General features: G+C 53.4%; 1 protein-coding gene across 1 annotated transcript in view; it reads left to right on the top strand.

The window, feature by feature from the left end:
• FBXO24 (F-box protein 24) overlaps positions 1–23,239 on the top strand; it is a 181,071-nt gene that overhangs the window by 144,924 nt on the left and 12,908 nt on the right. The window contains exons 12-18 of the mRNA XM_073655006.1: positions 21,560–21,720; positions 21,820–21,954; positions 22,031–22,111; positions 22,265–22,381; positions 22,584–22,672; positions 22,759–22,860; positions 22,989–23,115. Of these exons, the coding sequence (XP_073511107.1) occupies positions 21,560–21,720; positions 21,820–21,954; positions 22,031–22,111; positions 22,265–22,381; positions 22,584–22,672; positions 22,759–22,860; positions 22,989–23,115 (812 nt within the window). The remainder of the gene's footprint in view (positions 1–21,559; positions 21,721–21,819; positions 21,955–22,030; positions 22,112–22,264; positions 22,382–22,583; positions 22,673–22,758; positions 22,861–22,988; positions 23,116–23,239) is intronic.

Genomic DNA, 23,239 nt, shown 5'->3' with positions numbered 1-23,239 from the left:
GTACTGCCTGATATCCCAACCTGCCCCGAATACCCGATACCACCCTGTACTGCCTGATACCCCAACCTGCCCGCATACCCGATACCACCCGGTACTGCCTGATACCCCATCCTGTCCCGAATACCCGATATCAGCCTGTACTGCCTCATGGCCCAACCTGCCCAGAATACCTGATACCACCCTGTACTGCCTGATACCCCAACCTGCCCCGAATACCCGATACCACCCTGTATTGCCTGATACCACCCAGTACTGCCTCATGGCCCAACCTGCCCCGAATACCTAATACAACCCTGTACTGCCTGATACCCCAACCTGCCCCAAATACCCGATACCACCCTGTACTGCCTGATATCCCAACCAGCCCCGAATACCCACTATCACCCTGTACTAACTGATACCCCATCCTGCCCCGAATACCCGATACCACCCTGTCCTGCTTGATACCCCAACCTGCCGCGAATACTCGATACCACCTTGTACTGTCTCATACCACAACCTGCCTCGAATACCCGATACCATCCTGTACTGCCTGATACCACCCTGTAATGCCTGATACCCCAACCTGCCGTGAATACCCGATACCACCCTGTACTGCCTGATACCACCCTGTAATGCCTGATGGCCCAACCTGCCCCGAATACCTGATACCACCCTGTACTGCCTGATACCACCCTGTACTGTCTGATACCACCCTGTATTCCTGATACCCCAACCTGCCCTGAATACCCGATACCACCCTGTACTGCCTGATACCCCAACTTGCCCCAAATACCCGATACCACCCTGTACTGCCTGATACCACCCTGTACTGCCTGATACCCCAACCTGCCCGAATACCCAATACCACCCTGTACTGCCTGATACCACCCTGTACTGTCTGATACCACACTGTACTGCCTGATAACCCAACCTGCCCGGAATACCCAATACCACCCTGTACTGCCTGATACCCCAACTTGCCCCAAATACCCGATACCACCCTGTACTGCCTGATACCCCAACTTGCCCCAAATACCCCATACCACCCTGTACTGCCTGATACCCAACCTTTCCTGAATACCTGATACCACGCTGTACTGCCTGATGCCCCGAATACCCGGTACCACCCTGTACTGCCTGATACCACCCTGTACTGACAGATACCACCCTGTACTGCCTGATACCCCAACCTGCCCCAAATACCCGATACCACCCTGTACTGTCTGATACCCCAACGTGCCCTAAATATCTGATACCACCCTGTACTGACAGATACCACCCTGTACTGTCTGATACCCCAACCTGCCCCAAATACCCGATACCACCCTGTACTGCTTGATACCCCAACCTGCCCTAAATATCCGATACCACCCTGTACTGCCTGATACCACCCTGTACTGCCTGATACATCCCTGTACTGCCTGATACCCCAACCTGCCCGAATACGCAATACCACCCTGTACTGCCTGACACCCCAACGTGCCCGAATACCCAATACCACCCTGTACTGTCTGATACCCCAACCTGCCCCAAATACCCGATACCACCCTGTGCTGCCTGATGGCCCAACCTGCCCCGAATACCCGATACCACCCTGTACTGCCTGATACCACCCTGTACTGCCTGATACCCCAACCTGCCCTTAATACCCGATACCACCCTGTACTGCCTGATACCCCAACCTTTACCGAATACCCGAAACCACCCTGTACTGCCTGATGGCCCAACCTGCCCCGAATACCTGATACCACCCTGTACTGCCTGATAACCAACCTGCACCGAATAACTGATACCACCCTGTACAGCCTGATGGCCCAACCTGCCCCAAATACCCAATACCACCCTGAACTGCCTGATAACCAACCTACCCCAAATACCCTATAACACACTCTACTGCCTGATACCCCAACCTGTCCCGAATACCCGATACCACCCTGTACTGCCTGATACCGCAACCTGCCCCAAATACTCGATACCACCCTATACTGCCTGATACCCCAACCTGCCCCGAATACCCGATACCACCCTGTACTGCCTGATACCACCCTGTACTGACTGATACCCCAACCTGCCCTGAATACCCGATACCACCCTGTACTGCCTGATACCCCAACTTGCCCCAAATACCCAATACCACCCTGTGCTGCCTGATACCCCAACCTGCCCCAAATAACCAATACCACCCTGTACTGCCTGATACCCCAACCTGCCCCGAATACCCAATACCACCCAGTACTGCCTGATACCACCTTGTACTGCCTGATACCCCAAACTGCCCTGAATACCCGATACCACCCTGTACTGCCTGATACCCCAACCTGCCCTGAATACCTGATACCACCCTGTACTGCCTGATACCACCCTGTACTGCCTGATACCCCAACCTGCCCTGAATACCGGATACCTCCCTGTACTGCCTGATACCACCCTGTACTGCTTGATACCACCCTGTACTACCTGATACCGCAACCTGCCCCAAATACCCGATACCTCCCTGTACTGTCTGATACCCCAACCTGCCCCAAATACCCGATACCACCCTATACTGCCTGATGGCTCAACCTGCCCCGAATACCCGATACCACCCTGTACTGCCTGATACCACCATGTATTGCCTGATACCCCAACTTACCCCAAATGCCCAATACCACCCTGTACTGCCTGATACCCCAACCTGCCCCAAACACCCGATACCACCCTGTACTGCCTGATACCCCAACCTGTCCCAAATACCCGATACTACCCTGTACTGCCTGATACCCCAACCTGCCCCAAATACCCGATACCACCCTATACTGCCTGATGGCTCAACCTGCCCCGAATACCCGATACCACCCTGTACTGCCTGATACCACCCTGTACTGACTGATACCCCAACCTGCCCTGAATACCCGATACCACCATGTACTGCCTGATACCACCCTGTACTGCCTGATACCCCAACCTGCCCCTAATACCCAATACCACCCAGTACTGCCTGATACCACCCTGTACTGCCTGATACCCCAACCTGCCCTGAATACCCGATACCACCCTGTACTGCCTGATACCCCAACCTGCCCCAAATACCCGATACCACCCTATACTGCCTGATGCCACCCTGTGCTGCCTGATACCCAACCTGCCCCAAATACCCGATACCATCCAGTACTGCCCGATACCACCCTGTACTGCCTGATACCCCAACCTGCCCCGAATACCCAATACCACCCTGTACTGCCTGATACCACCCTGTACTGACTGATACCCCAACTTGCCCCAAATACCCAATACCACCCTGTACTGCCTGATACCCCAAGCTGCCCCAAATAACCAACACCACCCTGTACTGCCTGATACCCCAACCTGCCCTGAATACCCAATACCACCCAGTACTGCCTGATACCACCCTGTACTGCCTGATACTCCAAAGTGCCCGAATACCCGATAACACCCTGTACTGCCTGATACCCCAACCTGTCCCGAATACCCTATACCACCCTGTACTGCCTGATACCCCAACCTGCCCCAAATAAGCAATACCACCCTGTACTGTCTAATACCCAACCTGCCCCGAATACCCGATACCACCCTGTACTGCCTGATACCACAACCTGCCCCAAATAAGCAATACTACCCTGTACTGCCTGACGGCCCAACCTGCCCCGAATACCTGATACCACCCTGTACTGCCTGATACCCCAACCTGCCCCAAATACCCGATACCACCCTGTACTGCCTGATACCCCAACCTGCCCGAATACCCGATAACACCCTGTACTGCCTGATACCCCATCCTGCCCCAAATACCCGATACCACCCAGTACTGCCTGATACCCCAACCTGCCCCAAATACCCAATACCACCCTGTACTGCCTGACACCCCAACGTGCCCGAATACCCAATACCACCCTGTACTGCCTGGTACATCCCTGTACTGCCTGATACCCCAACCTGCCCCAAATACCCGATACCACCCTGTACTGCCTGATGGCCCAACCTGCCCCGAATACCCAATGCCACCCTGTACTGCCTGATACCACCCTGTACTGCCTGATACCCCAACCTGCCCTTAATACCCAATACCACCCAGTACTGCCTGATACCCCAACCTGCCCTTAATACCCAATACCACCCAGTACTGCCTGATGGCCCAACCTGCCCCGAATACCTGATACCATCCTGTACTGCCTGATACCCCAACCTGCCCTTAATACCCAATACCACCCTGTACTGCCTGATACCCCCAACCTGCCCTTAATACCCAATACCACCCAGTACTGCCTGATGGCCCAACCTGCCCCGAATACCTGGTACCACCCTGTACTGCCTGATAACCAACCTGCCCCGAATACCTGATACCACCCTGTACTGCCTGATAACCAACCTGCCCCGAATACCTGATACCACCCTGTACAGCCTGATACCCCAACCTGCCCCAAATACCCGATAACACCTCCTACTGCCTGATACCCCAACCTGTCCCGAATACCCGATACCACCCTGTACTGCTTGATACCACCCTGTACTACCTGATACCCCAACCTGCCCCAAATACCCGATACCACCCTGTACTGCCTGATACCGCAACCTGCCCCAAATACCCGATACCATCCTGTACTGCCTGATACCCCAACCTGCCCGAATACCCGATACCTCCCTGTACTGCCTGATGGCTCAACCTGCCCCGAATACCCGATACCACCCTGTACTGCCTGATACCACCCTGTACTGACTGATACCCCAACTTGCCCCAAATACCCAATACCACCCTGTACTGCCTGATACCCCAAGCTGCCCCAAATAACCAATACCACCCTGTACTGCCTGATACCCCAACCTGCCCCGAATACCCAATACCACCCAGTACTGCCTGATACCACCCTGTACTGCCTGATACCCCCAACCTGCCCTGAATACCCGATACCCCCCTGTACTGCCTGATACCCCAACCTGCCCCAAATACCCGATACCACCCTATACTGCCTGATACCACCCTGTACTGCCTGATACCCAACCTGCCCCGAATACCCGATAACACCCTGTACTGCCTGATACCACCCTGTACTGCCTGATACTCCAAAGTGCCCGAATACCCGATAACACCCTGTACTGCCTGATACCCCAACCTGTCCCGAATACCCTATACCACCCTGTACTGCCTGATACCCCAACCTGCCCCAAATAAGCAATACCACCCTGTACTGTCTAATACCCAACCTGCCCCGAATACCCGATACCACCCTGTACTGCCTGATACCACCCTGTACTGCCTGATACTCCAACCTGCCCCGAATACCCGATACCACCCTGTACTGCCTGATACCACAACCTGCCCCAAATAAGCAATACTACCCAGTACTGCCTGACGGCCCAACCTGCCCCGAATACCTGATACCACCCTGTACTGCCTGATACCCCAACCTGCCCCAAATACCCGATACCACCCTGTACTGCCTGATACCCCAACCTGCCCGAATACCCGATACCACCCTGTACTGCCTGATACCCCATCCTGCCCCAAATACCCGATACCACCCAGTACTGCCTGATAACCCAACCTGCCCCAAATACCCAATACCACCCTGTACTGCCTGATACCCCAACCTGCCCCGAATACCCGATACCACCCTGTACTGCCTGATACCCCAACCTGCCCGAATACCCGATACCACCCTGTACTGTCTGATACCCCATCCTGCCCCAAATACCCAATACCACCCTGTACTGCCTGATGGCCCAACCTGCCCCGAATACCCGATACCACCCTGTACTGCCTGATACCCCAACCTGCCCCAAATACCCAATACCACCCTGTACTGCCTGATACCCCAACCTGCCCCAAATACCCAATACCACCCTGTACTGCCTGATACCCCAACCTGCCCCGAATACCCGATACCACCCTGTAGTGCCTGATACCCCAACCTGCCCCGAATACCTGATACCACCCTGTACTGCCTAATACCCCAACCTGTCCCGAATAGCCGATACTACCCTGTACTGCCTGATGGCCCAACCTGCCCCGAATACCTGATACCACCCTGTACTGGCTGATACCCGATACCACCCTGTACTGCCTGATACCCGATACCACCCTGTACTGCCTGATACCCGATACCACCCTGTACTGCCTGATACCCCAACCTGCCCCGAATACCTGATACCACCCTGTACTGCCTGATACCCCAGCCTGCCCCAAATACCCGATACCACCCTGTACTACCTGATACCCCAACCTGCCCTGGATACTTGATACCACCCTGTACTGTCTCATACCCCAACCTGCCCTGAATACCCAATACCACCCTGTACTGTCTGATACCCCAACCTGCCCCCAATACCCGATAACACCCTGTACTGCCTGATACCACCCTGTACTGCCTGATGCCCCAACCTGCCCGAATACCCAATACCACCCTGTACTGCCTGATACCCCAACCTGCCCCGAATACTTGATACCACCCTGTACTGCCAGATACCCCAACCTGCCCCCAATACCCGATACCACCCTGTACTACCTGATATCCCAACCTGCCCCGAATACTTGATACCACCCTGTACTGCCTGATACCCCAACCTGCCCCCAATACCCGATACCACCCTGTACTACCTGATATCCCAACCTGCCCTGGATACTTGATACCACCCTGTACTGTCTCATACCCCAACCTGCCCCGAATACCCGATACCACCCTGTACTGCCTGATACCAGAACCTGCCCCGAATACCCGATACTACCCTGTACTGCCTGATACCACCCTGTACTGCCTGATGCCCCAACCTGCCCGAATACCCAATACCACCCTGTACTGCCTGATACCCCAACCTGCCCCGAATACTTGATACCACCCTGTACTGCCTGATACCCCAACCTGCCCCCAATACCCGATACCACCCTGTACTACCTGATATCCCAACCTGCCCTGGATACTTGATACCACCCTGTACTGTCTCATACCCCAACCTGCCCCGAATACCCGATACCACCCTGTACTGCCTGATACCAGAACCTGCCCCGAATACCCGATACCACCCTGTACTGCCCGATACCCCAACCTGCCCTGAATACCCGATACCACCCTGTCCTGCCTGATACCACCCTGTACTGCCTGATATCCCAACCTGCCCTGAATACCCGATACCATCCTGTCCTGCCTGATACCACCCAGTACTGCCTGATACCACCCAGTACTGCCTGCTACCCCAACCTGCTCCAAATACCCGATACCATCCAGTACTGCCTGATACCCCAACCTGCCCTGAATACCCGCTATCACCCTGTGCTGCCTGATAATCTTATCCTGCCTTCCTAAATACCCCCATATAACAGTAGAAATGGATAAATCTGCTAGTCAGGTATATGGGAGCTATACCTGTATAGGAGTTATGGTCACCAGATACTGATTATGGAGGCGACGTGCGATCACCAGATACTGATGATGGAGGCGACCGGCGCTCACCAGATACTGATGATGGAGGCACTGAGCGGTCACCAGATACTGATGATGGAGGTGACGGGCGGTCACCAGATACTGATGATGGAGGTGACGGGTGGTCACCAGATACTGATAATGGAGGTGACGGGTAGAGATGAGCGGTGTTCTACTAGAACTGTTCGCCAATCTCAAATTCGAGCTGTTTTGGGCGGTGTTCGAGTCGTTTGAGGAACGCAAACGATTTGCAAAAAATTTGGCTGTTCGAGGTTATGTTCGATAACTGTTCGTGCACCAAAAGTGTAACTGGATTTTTTCACATCATGCAGGGATTGTCTGCCACTCACTGTAATGCCACAGCCATGGTGGTTGTGGCATTACAGTGGTTGCCCAAATCGATGGGAACAGTGCTCACAGTGAAACATGAAAAGCCGGCAATTCAGCAGCGGCATACACCGGTACCCGACAATTTATAACAGAAAGAATAGAGCTTCACACATAGATTAGATAGGTAGAAACATGTCAGTCACATATATAAGAAGTACAGTGACAGTGTTGATTACTGTACTTGTCATTTAGTGTTAAAATAAAGGATTTATTAAAAAAAAAATTGGCGTGGGGTTCCCCATAATTTTACTCTCTAGCGGAGGTTAAGCAGACGGCTGGGGCAGATGTTTGAAGCCTGGGAAGGGGGTAATACCCACGGAGCTTCCCAGGCTACTAATATCAGCCCCCAGCTGAATACCTAGCCTCTACTAGCTATTAAAATGGGGGACCCCCCAAAAAAATGACATGGGGTCCCCCCTATTTTAATAGCTAGCAAAGGCTAGGCAGACAGCTGGGGGCTGATATTAATAGCCCAGGAAGGGTGCCATGAATATTGGCCCCCTCCCAGGCTAGAAACACCAGCCGTCAGCCGCCCCAGAAATGGCGCATCCATAGGATGCGCCAACTCTGGCACTTAGCCTCGCTCTTCCACGCTGCCCTGTAGCGGTGGCAGTGGGGTAATAGGGCTGGGGTTGATGTCAGCTTATAATGCCAGCTGAAATCAAGCCCAGGTTAGTAATGGAGAGGCATCTATAAGACACCCCCATTACTAACCCCATAGTCAAAGTTAAAAAAAACACAAACACCCAGAATAAAGTCCTTTAATTGAAATAAACACACAATTCTTTATTGTTCTAAATTAAACCATACTTACCATCACGCCCATTCCAGCTGAAGCCAACGATCTCCTGCAATAAAAGTAAAATAATAAAGCAACATCATCCTTACCTTTCGATGGTTCCCAGGACGGCTTCAGCTCTGCTACATCGAGATGACAGGCTGGATCGCAGCAGAAGGCTGCCATCCAGCCTGTCATCCCGCAGACACTGAGAAGCTCAGGCATGCTTGCGCTCCTCAGTGTCTCTCTGTGACGGCATAAAGATGAAACGAGGTCATGTCCAATGAACTCAGCTCACCTCATGCACGTCACTGACAGCGTGGGAGAATTCTCCTGCCCATGCGGTGAGCGTGAGAGACTCGGCTCATCTTTATGCCGTCACAGCCAGACACTGAGGAGCACACGCATGCCTGCGCTTCTCAGTGTCTGCGGGATGACAGGCTGGATGGCAGCTTTCTGCTGCGATCCAGCCTGTCATGTGAATGTAGCAGAGCTGAAGCTGTCCTGGGAACCATGGAAAGGTAAGGATGAGGTTGGTTTATTATTATATTATTATTTTTCTTTTATTGCAGGAGATCGTTGGCTTCAGCTGGAATGGGCGTGACGGTAAGTATGGTTTAATTTAGAACAATAAAGAATTGTGTGTTTATTTCAATTAAAGGACTTTATTCTGGGTGTTGTGTTTTTTTTTTAAATATTTTACTAGAAATTCATGGTGGTCATGTCTAATATTGGCGTGACCCCATGAATTTCGGGCTTAGGGCCAGCTGATAATACCAAGCTGGCCCTAACCCCTTTATTACCCAGTGAGCCACCGCACCAGGGCCCTGGATGAGTTAGGTACAGCGCCAGAAGATGGCGCTTCTATGAACGCGCCATTTTCTGCGGTGGCTGCAGACTGCAATTTGCACCGGGGGGGGGGGGGGGGGGCAGAAAGCTTGGGCCTCCCTGCACTGCAGATTCCAGCCCCCAGCTGCCTAGTTGTACCTGGCTGGACACAAAAATAGGGCGAAGCCCCACGTCAATTTTTTTTTAATTGTTTCATGAATTTCTTGAAATAATTAAAAAAAAAAATACGTGGGGCTTCGCACTATATTTGTGTCCAGCCAGGTACAACTAGGCAGCTGGGGTCTGGAATCTGCAGTGCAGGGAGGTCCAAGCTTTCTGCCCCCCCCCCCCCCCCCGCTGCAAATTGCAGTCCGCAGCCACCCCGGAAAATGGCGCGTTCATAGAAGCGCCACCTTCTGGCGCTGTACCCAACTCATCCAAGGCCCTGGTGCGGTGGCTCACTGGGTAATAAAGGGGTTAGGGCCAGCTTGGTATTATCAGCTGGCCCTAAGCCCGAAATTCATGGGGTCACGCCAATATTAGACATGACCACCATGAATTTCTAGTAAAATATTTAAAAAAAAAACACAACACCCAGAATAAAGTCCTTTAATTGAAATAAAGACACAATTCTTTATTGTTCTAAATTAAACCATACTTACCATCACGCCCATTCCAGCTGAAGCCAACGATCTCCTGCAATAAAAGTAAAATAATGAACCAACATCATCCTTACCTTTCCATGGTTCCCACGACGGCTCCAGCTCTGCTACATTCACATGACAGGCTGGATCGCAGCAGAACGCTGCTATCCAGCCTGTCATCCCGCAGACACTGAGAAGCGCAGGCATGCTTGCACTCTGCAGTGTCTATGAAGGATGACAAGCTGGATGGCAGCGTTCAGCTGCGATCCAGTCTGTCATCTCAATGCCATCCCAGCGTGGGAGAATTCTCCTGCTCAAGCGCTGAGAATTTTCCCACGCTGTCAGTGACGTGCATGAGGTGAGCTGAGTTCATTGGACATGACCTCGGCTCATCTTTATGCCGTCACAGCCAGACACTGAGGAGCACAAGCATGCCTGCGCTTCTCAGTGTCTGCGGGATGACAGGCTGGATGGCAGCGTTCTGCTGCAATCCAGCCTGTCATGTCAATGTAGCAGAGCTGGAGCCGTCCTGGGAACCATGGAAAGGTAAGGATGATGTTGCTTTATTATTTTATTTTTATTGCAGGAGATCGTTGGCTTCAGCTGGAATGGGCGTGACGGTAAGTATGGTTTAATTTAGAACAATAAAGAATTGTGTGTTTATTTCAATTAAAGGACTTTATTCTGGGTGTTTGTGTTTTTTGTAACTTTGACTATGGGGTTAGTAATGGGGGTGTCTTATAGACGCCTCTCCATTACTAACCTGGGCTTGATTTCCGCTGGCATTATAAGCTGACATCAACCCCAACCCTATTACCCCACTGCCACCGCTCCAGGGCAGTGGGAAGAGCGAGACTAAGTGCCAGAATCCTATGGATGCGCCATTTCTGGGGCGGCTGACGGCTGGTGTTTCTAGCCTGGGAGGGGGCCAATATTCATGGCACCCTTCCTGGGCTATTGATATCAGCCCCCAGCTGTCTGCCTAGCCTTTGCTAGCTATTAAAATAGGGGGGACCCCACGTCATTTTTTTGGGGGGGTCCCCCATTTTAATAGCTAGTAAAGGCTAGGTATTCCGCTGGGGGCTGATATTAGTAGCCTGGGAAGCTCCGTGGGTATTACCCCCTTCCCAGGCTTCAAACATCTGCCCCAGCTGTCTGCTTAACCTCCGCTAGAGACTAAAATTAAGGGGAACCCTACGCCAATTTTTTTTTTAATAAATCCTTTATTTTAACACTAAATGACAAGTACAGTCACCAACACTGTCACTGTACTTCTTATATATGTGACTGACATGTTTCTATCTATCTAATCTACGTGTGATGATCTATTCTTTCTGTTATAAATTGTCGGGTACCGGTGTATGCCGCTGCTGAATTGCCGGCCGGCTTTTTTAAAGACAGTGTCTTCTGAGCAGTTTCTCAGCTTTTGGACACCTTTGAAGGTGTTTTCTATGTGTTTTTATTTGCCTGTCATTGGTTTTAACGGTGTTCGACGGTGTTCTAAGGGGTTCGACGAACCAAACCGAACCCGAACACTACGGGGGTGGCTCAACACTAGTGACGGGTGGTCTCCAGATACTGATGACGAAGGTGACGGGTGGTCTCCAGATACTGATGACGGAGGTGACGGGTGGTCACCAGATACTGATGACGGAGGTGACGGGTGGTCTCCAGATACTGATGACGGAGGTGACGGGTGGTCTCCAGATACTGATGATGAAGGCGACGGGCAGTCACCAGATACTGATGATGGAGGCGACGGGCAGTCACCAGATACTGATGATGGAGGCGACGGGCGGACACCAGATACTGATGATGGAGGTGACGGGTGGACACCAGATACTGATGATGGAGGCGACGGGCAGTCACCAAATACTGATGATGGAGGCGACGGGCGGACACCAGATACTGATGATGGAGGCGACGGGCGGACACCAGATACTGATGATGGAGGCGACGGGCAGTCACCAGATACTGATGATGGAGGTGATGGACGGTCACCAGATACTGATGATGGAGGCGACGGGCGGACACCAGATACTGATGATGGAGGCGAAGGGTGGTCACCAGATACTGATAATGGAGGCAATTGGCGGTCACTAGATACTGATGATGGAGGCGACGGGCGGTCACCAGATACTGATGATGGAGGCGACGGGCAGTCACCAGATACTGATGATGGAGGCGACGGGCGGTCACCAGATACTGATGATGGAGGTGATGGGCGGTCACCAATTACTGATGATGGAGGTGATTGGCAGACACCAGATACTGATGATGGAGGTGATGGGCGGTCACCAATTACTGATGATGGAGGTGATTGGCAGACACCAGATACTGATGATGGAGGTGATGGGCAGTCACCAATTACTGATGATGGAGGTGATTGGCGGACACCAGATACTGATGATGGAGGCGACGGGCGGTCACCAGATACTGATGACGGAGGTGACAGGCGGTCACCAGATGATGATGATGGAGGCACTGAGCGGTCACCAGATACTGATAATGGAGGTGACGGGCAGTCACCAGATACTGATGACGGAGGTGACGGGTGGTCTCCAGATACTGATGACGGAGGTGACGGGCGGCCACCAGATACTGATGACGGAGGTGACGGGCGGTCACCAGATACTGATGATGGAGGTGAAGTGTGGTCACCAGATACTGATGATGGAGGTGATGGGCAGTCACCAATTGCTGATGATGGAGGCGACGGACAGTCACCAGATACTGATGATGGAGGCGACGGGCCGTCACCTGATACTGATGATGGAGGCGACGGGCGGTCACCAGATGCTGATGATGGAGGTGACGGGCGAACACCAGATACTGATGATGGAGGTGACGGGCGGTCACCAGATACTGATGATGGAGGTGATGGGCAGTCACCAATTACTGATGATGGAGGTGATGGGCGGACACAAGATATTGATAATGAAGGCGACGGGCGGTCACCAGATACTGATGATGGAGGCGACGGGTGGTCACCAGATACTGATGATGGAGGTGACGGGCGAACACCAGATACTGATGATGGAGGTGATGGGCGGACACCAGATATTGATGATGGAGGTGATGGGCGGACACCAGATACTGATGATGGAGGCGACGGGCGGTCACCAGATACTGATGATGGAGGTGAAGTGTGGTCACCAGATACTGATGATGGAGGTGATGGGCAGTCACCAATTGCTGATGATGGAGGCGACGGACAGTCACCAGATACTGATGATGGAGGCGACGGGCCGTCACCTGATACTGATGATGGAGGCGACGGGCGGTCACCAGATGCTGATGATGGAGGTGACGGGCGAACACCAGATACTGATGATGGAGGTGACGGGCGGTCACCAGATACTGATGATGGAGGCGACGGGTGGTCACCAGATACTGATGATGGAGGTGACGGGCGAACACCAGATACTGATGATGGAGGTGATGGGCGGACACCAGATATTGATGATGGAGGTGATGGGCGGACACCAGATACTGATGATGGAGGCGACGGGCGGTCACCAGATACTGATGATGGAGGCGACGGGTGGTCACCAGATACTGATGATGGAGGTGAAGTGTGGACACCAGATACTGATGATGGAGGTGATGGGCAGTCACAAGATACTGATGATGGAGGTGATGGGCGGACACCAGCTACTGATGATGGAGGTGATGGGCGGACACCAGATACTGATGATGGAGGCACTGAGCGGTCACCAGATACTGATGATGGAGGCGACGGGTGGTCACCAGATACTGATGATGGAGGTGACGGGCGAACACCAGATACTGATGATGGAGGTGATGGGCGGACACCAGATATTGATGATGGAGGTGATGGGCGGACACCAGATACTGATGATGGAGGCGACGGGCAGTCACCAGATACTGATGATGGAGGTGAAGTGTGGACACCAGATACTGATGATGGAGGTGATGGGCAGTCACCAGATACTGATGATGGAGGTGATGGGCAGTCACCAGATACTGATGATGGAGGTGATGGGCGGACACCAATTACTGATGATGGAGGTGATTGGCAGACACCAGATACTGATGATGGAGGTGATGGGCAGTCACCAATTACTGATGATGGAGGTGATTGGCGGACACCAGATACTGATGATGGAGGCGACGGGCGGTCACCAGATACTGATGATGGAGGTGAAGTGTGGACACCAGATACTGATGATGGAGGTGATGGGCAGTCACCAGATACTGATGATGGAGGTGATGGGCGGACACCAGATACTGATGATGGAGGCACTGAGCGGTCACCAGATACTGATAATGGAGGTGACGGGCAGTCACCAGATACTGATGATGGAGGGGACGGGCGGATACCAGATGCTGATGATGGAGGTGACGGGCGGACACCAGATACTGATGATGGAGGGGACGGGCGGACACCAGATACTGATGATGGAGGGGACGGGCGGACACCAGATACTGATGATGGAGGGGACGGGCGGACACCAGATACTGATGATGGAGGGGACGGGCGGACACCAGATACTGATGATGGAGGGGACGGGCGGTCCCCAGATACTGATGATGGAGGTGATGGGCGGACACCAGATACTGATGATGGAGGCGACGGGCGGTCACCAGATACTGATGATGGAGGCGACGGGTGGTCACCAGATACTGATGATGGAGGTGAAGTGTGGACACCAGATACTGATGATGGAGGTGATGGGCAGTCACAAGATACTGATGATGGAGGTGATGGGCGGACACCAGCTACTGATGATGGAGGTGATGGGCGGACACCAGATACTGATGATGGAGGCGACGGGTGGTCACCAGATACTGATGATGGAGGCACTGAGCGGTCACCAGATACTGATGATGGAGGCGACGGGTGGTCACCAGATACTGATGATGGAGGTGACGGGCGAACACCAGATACTGATGATGGAGGTGATGGGCAGACACCAGATATTAATGATGGAGGTGATGGGCGGACACCAGATACTGATGATGGAGGCGACGGGTGGTCACCAGATACTGATGATGGAGGTGAAGTGTGGACACCAGATACTGATGATGGAGGTGATGGGCAGTCACCAGATACTGATGATGGAGGTGATGGTCGGACACCAGATACTGATGATGGAGGCACTGAGCGGTCACCAGATACTGATAATGGAGGTGACGGGCAGTCACCAGATACTGATGATGGAGGGGACGGGCGGATACCAGATGCTGATGATGGAGGTGACGGGCGGACACCAGATACTGATGATGGAGGTGACGGGCCGTACACCAGATGCTGATGATGGAGGGGACGGGCGGACACCAGATTCTGATGATGGAGGGGACGGGCGGACACCAGATTCTGATGATGGAGGGGACGGGCGGATACCAGATACTGATGATGGAGGGGACAGGCGGTCCCCAGATTCTGATGATGGAGGGGACGGGCGGACACCAGATTCTGATGATGGAGGGGACGGGCGGATACCAGATACTGATGATGGAGGGGACAGGCGGTCCCCAGATACTGATGATGGAGGTGACGGGCGGTCACCAGATACTGATGATGGAGGGGACGGGCGGATACCAGATACTGATGATGGAGGGGACTGGCGGACACCAGATACTGATGATGGAGGGGACGGGCGGACACCAGATACTGATGATGGAGGGGACGGGCGATCACCAGATACTGATGATGGAGTGGACGGGCGGACACCAGATACTGATGATGGAGGTGATGGGAGGAGACCAGATACTGATGATGGAGGTGACGGGCGGTCACCAGATACTGATGATGGAGGTGATGGGCAGTCACCAATTACTGATGATGGAGGTGATTGGCGGACACCAGATACTGATGATGGAGGTGATGGGCAGTCACCAATTACTGATGATGGAGGTGATTGGCGGACACCAGATACTGATGATGGAGGCGACAGGCGGTCACCAGATACTGATGATGGAGGTGACGGGCAGTCACCAGATACTGATGATGGAGGCACTGAGCGGTCACCAGATACTGATGACGGAGGTGACAGGCGGTCACCAGATGATGATGATGGAGGCACTGAGCGGTCATCAGATACTGATAATGGAGGCGACGGGCAGTCACCAGATACTGATGATGGAGGAGACGGGCGGTCACTAGATACTGATGATGGAGGGGACGGGCGGATACCAGATACTGATGATGGAGGTGACGGGCGGACACCAGATACTGATGATGGAGGGGACAGGCGGACACCAGATACTGATGATGGAGGGGACAGGCGGACACCAGATACTGATGATGGAGGTGACGGGCGGTCACCAGATACTGATGATGGAGGAGACAGGCGGACACCAGATACTGATGGGATTTCCATTTTCCTTTTCTTAATTCTCTTAGTTTATTTTCATTCATTATCAAAATACAATTAACCCTTGTATTCCTGGAAGCTTCTGACTCTGCAGCATTTATTCCACACCTGGCACAGTATTGTACATATATACTGTGTATATATATATATATATACACACACACACATTTCCTTTGCGGCGGGTGCAGCTTCTCTGCTCCCGTGATGTCCGTTATATCCGCATGCTCATTGACCAACCACCGAGCAGTAACTGTCAGTGACCAGGAGGAGTCGCTGCGGGGTCCGTGATCCTGAGTAAGTACTGACTCCTGAGCACCATATACTGCTATATACATCACACTGCCCCCTTCTCCAGTGATCAGGGTCCGCCAGCCATGGCACGATTACATCCGCATTGCCCGCATACGCAGACCAATCTATATACAGATAAACCTCCATAAAGACCATTAGGGTCGGAACGTTGGACCATGTGTCTGTCACCCGTCAGATGTAGCTGCGGTAAATAAAGTATTTCATCACACTCGACTGCACAATACTTTGTGCCAAAGTTAATTTTACTATTTCAAATTGTGCTATAATAATCTCTGCAAAACTCCTGTGGGAACTTTCATCTACGTCCTAGTTCAGACCTGACGTCTCTGGCGTCCTGTGATCTTTGCCCCGGTCTCTGGTGTCCGGTGATCGGGGTCTCTGGCGTCCTGTGATCGGTGCCCCCGGTCTCTGGCGTCCGGTGATCGGTGCCCCCGGTCTCTGGCGTCCGGTGATCGGTGCCCCCGGTCTCTGGTGTCCTGTGATCGGTGCCCCCGGTCTCTGGCGTCCTGTGATCGGTGCCCCCGGTCTCTGGTGTCCGGTGATCGGGGTCTCTGGCGTCCGGTGATCGGTGCCCCCGGTCTCTGGTGTCCGGTGATCGGGGTCTCTGGAGTCCTGTGATCGGTGCCCCCGGTCTCTGGTGTCCGGTGATCGGGGTCTCTGGAGTCCTGTGATCGGTGCCCCCGGTCTCTGGCGTCCGGCGATCGGTGCCCCCGGTCTCTGGCGTCCGGCGATGGGTGCCCCCGGTCTCTGGCGTCCGGCGATCGGTGCCCCCGGTCTCTGGCGTCCGGCGATCGGTTCTCTGGTGATCGGTGCTCCGGTCTCTGGTGATCGGTGCTCCGGTCTCTGGTGATCGGTGCTCCGGTCTCTGGTGATCGGTGCTCCGGTCTCTGGTGATCGGTGCCCCCCGGTCTCTGGTGATCGGTGCCCCCCGGTCTCTGGTGATCGGTGCTCCGGTCTCTGGTGATCGGTGCTCCGGTCTCTGGTGATCAGTGCTCCGGTGCACCGGTGTCTAGTTCATCAGTCCTTGGCTTTTAATGCTTTAGTGCCTCAGTCCCTTCCCATAGATCCAGTCCGTACATGTGATCACTCATGGCCTTCATTTGGATTTGTGCCGCCGGTGGTTAAACATTCTCCGGTTCCCGGGTATTTGGGCTGTGCAGAAACCTCTGACCTTCTTTCCAGGCCAGCGATGGACTTTATCTCTGGCTACCGTGACCCCATAGTGGAATATTCAGAGCTGCTGTTCAGCTGGTACCGGCAATACATGAGGGAATATGCTGGCAGACTGGACCGCCTGGGAAGTCATCCCCAGCGGGAGGTGACGATCAAGGCGCTGCCCTATGGCGCCACCTGCTGGTTCCTTCATGTCCTGTGTAACGACAGCATCGCCTTCCGGCCCCGGAACTCCGAGCTGCAGATCCGAGATGGCTTCTATGTGGAGGACGCCCTGCGCTTCCAAGACCTGAAGAAGTACATCAGCCTCATCAACCTGGACGAAGAGACTGAGGACAACACTGGCACCAGAGACGCCGATGCAGGTGGGCACCGCCAGCTGTGTGTGGTGATAATGGTGCATCCAACTGATAGATTTGGTGCAACCTGCTCGATATGTCAGACCTGACATCTCAGTCTTCTGTATCTGGCTAGTGCCCTCCGATGACGTGCGCCATATCAAGTACCTGCTGATGGTGGCAGAAGAGACCGGCGCCGTGCTTGGCATCGACTTTCTGATGGACAGCGAGTGTAGAAGCAACATGGCGCAGTACATGTGTAAACTGAGATCCTACCACCTGCTGTGCCAGTGCATGGCGCTGCCGATGGACAACGGGCAACCACGGCGTCCCCAGAGAGTGGCCATCGGAGAGCCATCTGTGCACAGGTAAGTGTGGAGACCGAGATGCCCACATCACACCCGATGCCCACATCACACCCGTCCGCTCTCACCGACGTCCTGCTGCCTCTCCCAGATTCCTGATGAAGATCCTTCATTCCTTGGGGGTCGGAGTGCAGAAGAGGCCGATGAAAGACTGGACGCCGAGCGCCAACTTCAACTTCTCTGCTCAGACCGTGCGATACTGCCACGTGTGTAAAAGACGGAACTTCGAGGTCACGCTAAATCCCTGGTAAGGTGAAGGGCAGACACTGGAGAGGAGGTCTGGTGCAGGAAGGGGTTGGCCATCATCTGGTATTCTATAGCCCCCTGCAGGTACTTGTCGTTCTATGATGCTAAACAGCGTCCCCTAGTGGCCAGAATCAGGTTCCTTCCATAGACTACAATGGGAAAGCGCCCTATGGTGGCTGTACCCTGTAATGACCTATGGATATTTATATAGCCCATGGCTATGGCCAAATCCTCATGCACACCACTTAGCTTGCAGATTCCATTGCAGTGTGACAGAAGTGTGACCCCTAGTGGTCAAACCACATAGTACAAATATAATTGCTGTCCTGGGACACACATTTTGGGTGCGGGCCCCATACGCAGACCCTGGGAGGCCACATCATTACATACTGGAGACATCTGCAGAACATTCACTCCTCCTAGATGAAGAGGAAGAGGGTCTGGCGGACGTCCCAGCCCCCCCCTAATTATACGTTCCAGAGACAAAGATACTACAGGACAAAATGCCGCTCATTAACCCTATGTTGGCTGCAGAGCCTTATGATAATGCTAATGCCTGTATAATCCCAGCTCCTGTGTATCCCTCCCACCCCCTTACTTCAGAGACATTCAGGTATGTAGACCTCTGCTCGCTCACCCCCTACTCCATCACTGCACTAATTCGCTCACCCATCATAACCCACTGATCACTGACCACCCCGTTCCGCTCACTCTTCATCCCCCTATGCTCACTCACCGTACCCCTCTGATCACTCACTATACCCCTCTGCTTATTAACCGTCCCCCCATGTTCACACACCACTCAGCTCGCTCAACATACACATCTGCCCGCTCACAATACTCCTCTGCTTCATCACTGTACCAATGTGCTTGCTCACTCAACATACACCTCTGCTCTCACACCAAACCTTTCAGCTCTCTTATTGCTCCCCTCTGCTCGCTTATTGTACCCCTCTGCTCGCTTATTGCTCCCCTCTGCTCGCTTATTGCACCCCTCTGCTCGCTTATTGCTCCCCTTTGCTCTTATTGCTCCCCTTTGCTCTTATTGCTCCCCTCTGCTCGCTTATTGCACCCCTCTGCTCGCTTATTGCACCCCTCTGCTCGCTTATTGCTCCCCTTTGCTCTTATTGCTCCCCTCTGCTCGCTTATTGCACCCCTCTGCTCGCTTATTGCTCCCCTCTGCTCGCTTATTGCACCCCTCTGCTCGCTTATTGCACCCCTCTGCTCGCTTATTGCTCCCCTCTGCTCGCTCACCGTACCCGACTTCTCACTCCCTGTGCTGCTCTTCTCAGTCACCATTCCTCTCTTCTTATTCACTGCATTATTTGATCACTAAATATGAACTTTTACACCATACTCAAATATTCACTCACTTCGCGCTGCTCACCATACCACTCACTCACCACATTCCTATGCGTGCTCACTATACCCTTTTGCTCACGCTTTGCATTTTTCTGCTCACTCATCATACTGCTCATCCCTCGCTCCTTCACCCACTGGTCGCTCACAGTTTTCCTCTTCTCAGTTTCCGTCCCACTCTGATCACTCACCTCCCCCCACTGCTCGCTCGTCACCCCCCAAAGTTCGGTCATCATCCTGTTCTGCTCGCTCACCATTACCCATTAGCTTCCACACTGTCCCCAACTGTTCACTTACTGCACCCCTCCGCTCACTCACCGTCCTTCTCAGCTCACTCTATGTTCTCCGCTCACCACGCTCTTTTGTTTGTTCGTCACACTCCTCTCCTCAATCACCATACCCATTTGCTTGATTAATGCACCCCTCTATTCACTCACCATTTACTCATTGAACGCCTCTGCTCGCTTACGGTCTCCTATTGCTTGCTCACTTTACCAAAACACTTCTGCTTACATGCCGTACTCCTTTGCTTACTCACCATACCACTCTTCTCACTTATTGTACCCCTCTGCTCACACTCTGTACCCCTCTGCTCACTCATCGTACCCCTCTTCTCACTCACACTCACCATACACATCTGCTCACTCCCTGTACCCTTGTTTTCTCATTGTACCCCTCTGCTCACACGCCATAACTCTGTTCGCTCACTGTACCCCTCTACTCCCACATCGTACCCCTCTGCTCACTCACACTCACCGTACCCCTTTGCTCGCTCACCGTACCCCACTGCTCACATGCTGTACTCTGCTTATACGCGATATCCCTCTGCTCACACGCTGTACTCCTCTGCTCGCTCACCATACCCCTCTTCTCGCTCACCGTACCCCTTAGCTCTTCTGATCCCTCACTGTACCCCTCAGCTGTTCTGATCCCTCACTGTACTCCTCAGCTTTTCTGATCCATCACCGTACCCTTCACCTCTTCTGCTCGCTTATCGTACCCCTCGGCTCTTCTGCTCGCTCACCGTACCCCTCAGCTCTTCTGATCCCTCTCCGTACCCCTCAGCTGTTCTGATCCCTCACCGTACTCCTCAGCTTTTCCGATCCATCACCGTAACCCTCAGCTCTTCCGATCCCTCACAGTACCCCTCAGCTCTTTCGCTCCCTCACAGTACCCCTCAGCTCTTTCGCTCCCTCACAGTACCCCTCAGCTCTTTCGCTCCCTCACAGTACCCCTCAGCTCTTTCGCTCCCTCACAGTACCCCTCAGCTCTTTCGCTCCCTCACAGTACCCCTCAGCTCTTTCGCTCCCTCACAGTACCCCTCAGCTCTTTCGCTCCCTCACAGTACCCCTCAGCTCTTCCGCTCCCTCACGGTACTCCTCTGCTTGCAGTGATACCTGTGGTGCCATCCTGTATTGCTCAGAAGAATGCAAGAGGCAGAACTGGAAGAAATGTCCCCAGGATATCAGCCATGAGTTCTGGTGCGCTAAGATGAAGCTGTTCATGCAAGATGAGGAGCGACTGGCCGACCTTCCCTTCTACTTCATTAAGGGTGAGTGCTGACCTCATGCATGTTGGGAACTGTAGTCTCGCACCAGGTTGGAGTTCGCCTCTTCTCCACCCTCGTCCTCCCATTACTTCTCTTTCTTAGAGGTGACGAGTCGTGCCTTCAATAAGGAACTATTCCTGAGCGGCTGTAAACTCACGGGCGGATACTGGGCGGTGGAGAGCATCCATTACCACCCCAGCTGCCTGCAGGCGGAGAGCCGGGCCTGGAACCTGGGGGGTGCGTATGACACAACCATGAATTACCATACAGCGACCAATGGGGGCGCTCCACCTAACCCAGACATATGTTGCAGGAGGAAGAGGAGAACCTCTGCTGAAGGACATGGAGCTCCTCCTAAGGCAGCAGCCCAAAGACAGGCTCAAGAGCTCGTTGGGTAGGTGACACCATAGACAACAATGCAAACTAAACCATGACCAACCCAAGACGTGGAGCCAAGAACCACGGAGGAGGCAAAATACGGTCACCAGAAATCTGGATCGACTAATCAGGAGGAAGCTTACTGATGCCTCTGTTTACTGCCCTCTAGTGTCCTGGAAGGAGTTTTACAAGTGGCGGGGTCTGAGCTTAAACAACCCCATAGCCGCCCTTCTGACCTACCCACTCACCGTCTACTACATCATCTCCGAGCTCGTGCCCCAGCACTGTGAGTATGAGGATGGACCATGGGGGCCACCATCCAATCTGGGGACCTCCATACACCTCTGCAGAGTCCCTCCACGCTCCACATCTTTCACTGGGTCTGGTCAATATAATAAAGGGTGGGGTTCCCCCTAATCCCGCATTTGGCGAGCCGGGGGTGTACTGTCCAACATGGCGTCCAGGTCACAACCGTTCTCCTTCTTCAGTCCCAGAACTGAATATTCTGAAGAAACAGTCGCTAAAAGTCCACATCTTGGAGGCCGGACGGGAATATGGCAATGTCCTGCTCTTCTGGGTGAGTGTGCGGCCTCCTCCGCTGCCCTGCGACACAGCTCCCATAATGCATTGTGGTCACCTCCCTCCTGCATCTCCTCCTGGTAGGAGCTGGTCGTGCTGATGCCCTACGTGGTCCTGGAGCTGGTGTTTGTCGGCAATGACCTCCCAAAGGAGGAAGATGATAGAAGCTTCATCATACACAAGAGGGTGAGCGCGGGGGAGAGCGCGGGGGGAGAGCGCGAGGGGAGAGCGCGGGGGAGAGCGCGAGGGGAGAGCGCGGGGGAGGGCGGATGAGTTGCCCCGAGCAGACATGTTAACCCTCTGTGTTCCCGCAGGGATCGGAGGTGGTCTGCTCCGACATTACATACGCAGATAATGACAGAGGCGTCCGGGGAATCCACGTCAAGGTTCACGCCCGCCCTTACCACGTCCTCCAGGTGGCAAAGCCCGACCTCGTGATTGGTCAGTATTGTGCATACACACTATAAGATATATATTGCTAAGGGCAACTGAGCCAGTTTCACTTTACCCCATGTTTGATAAATCTCCCCCTTCATAACCTTATTACACTTTCTGTCCACCGATT

This window comes from Phyllobates terribilis, unplaced genomic scaffold (assembly GCF_046119375.1).
Source record: "Phyllobates terribilis strain yellow unplaced genomic scaffold, ASM4611937v1 Scaffold_11__3_contigs__length_659146591, whole genome shotgun sequence".
NCBI lineage: Eukaryota > Metazoa > Chordata > Amphibia > Anura > Dendrobatidae > Phyllobates > Phyllobates terribilis.
Note: the sequence above shows the minus strand (reverse complement) of the source record. Positions and strands in the feature narration are given on the sequence as shown.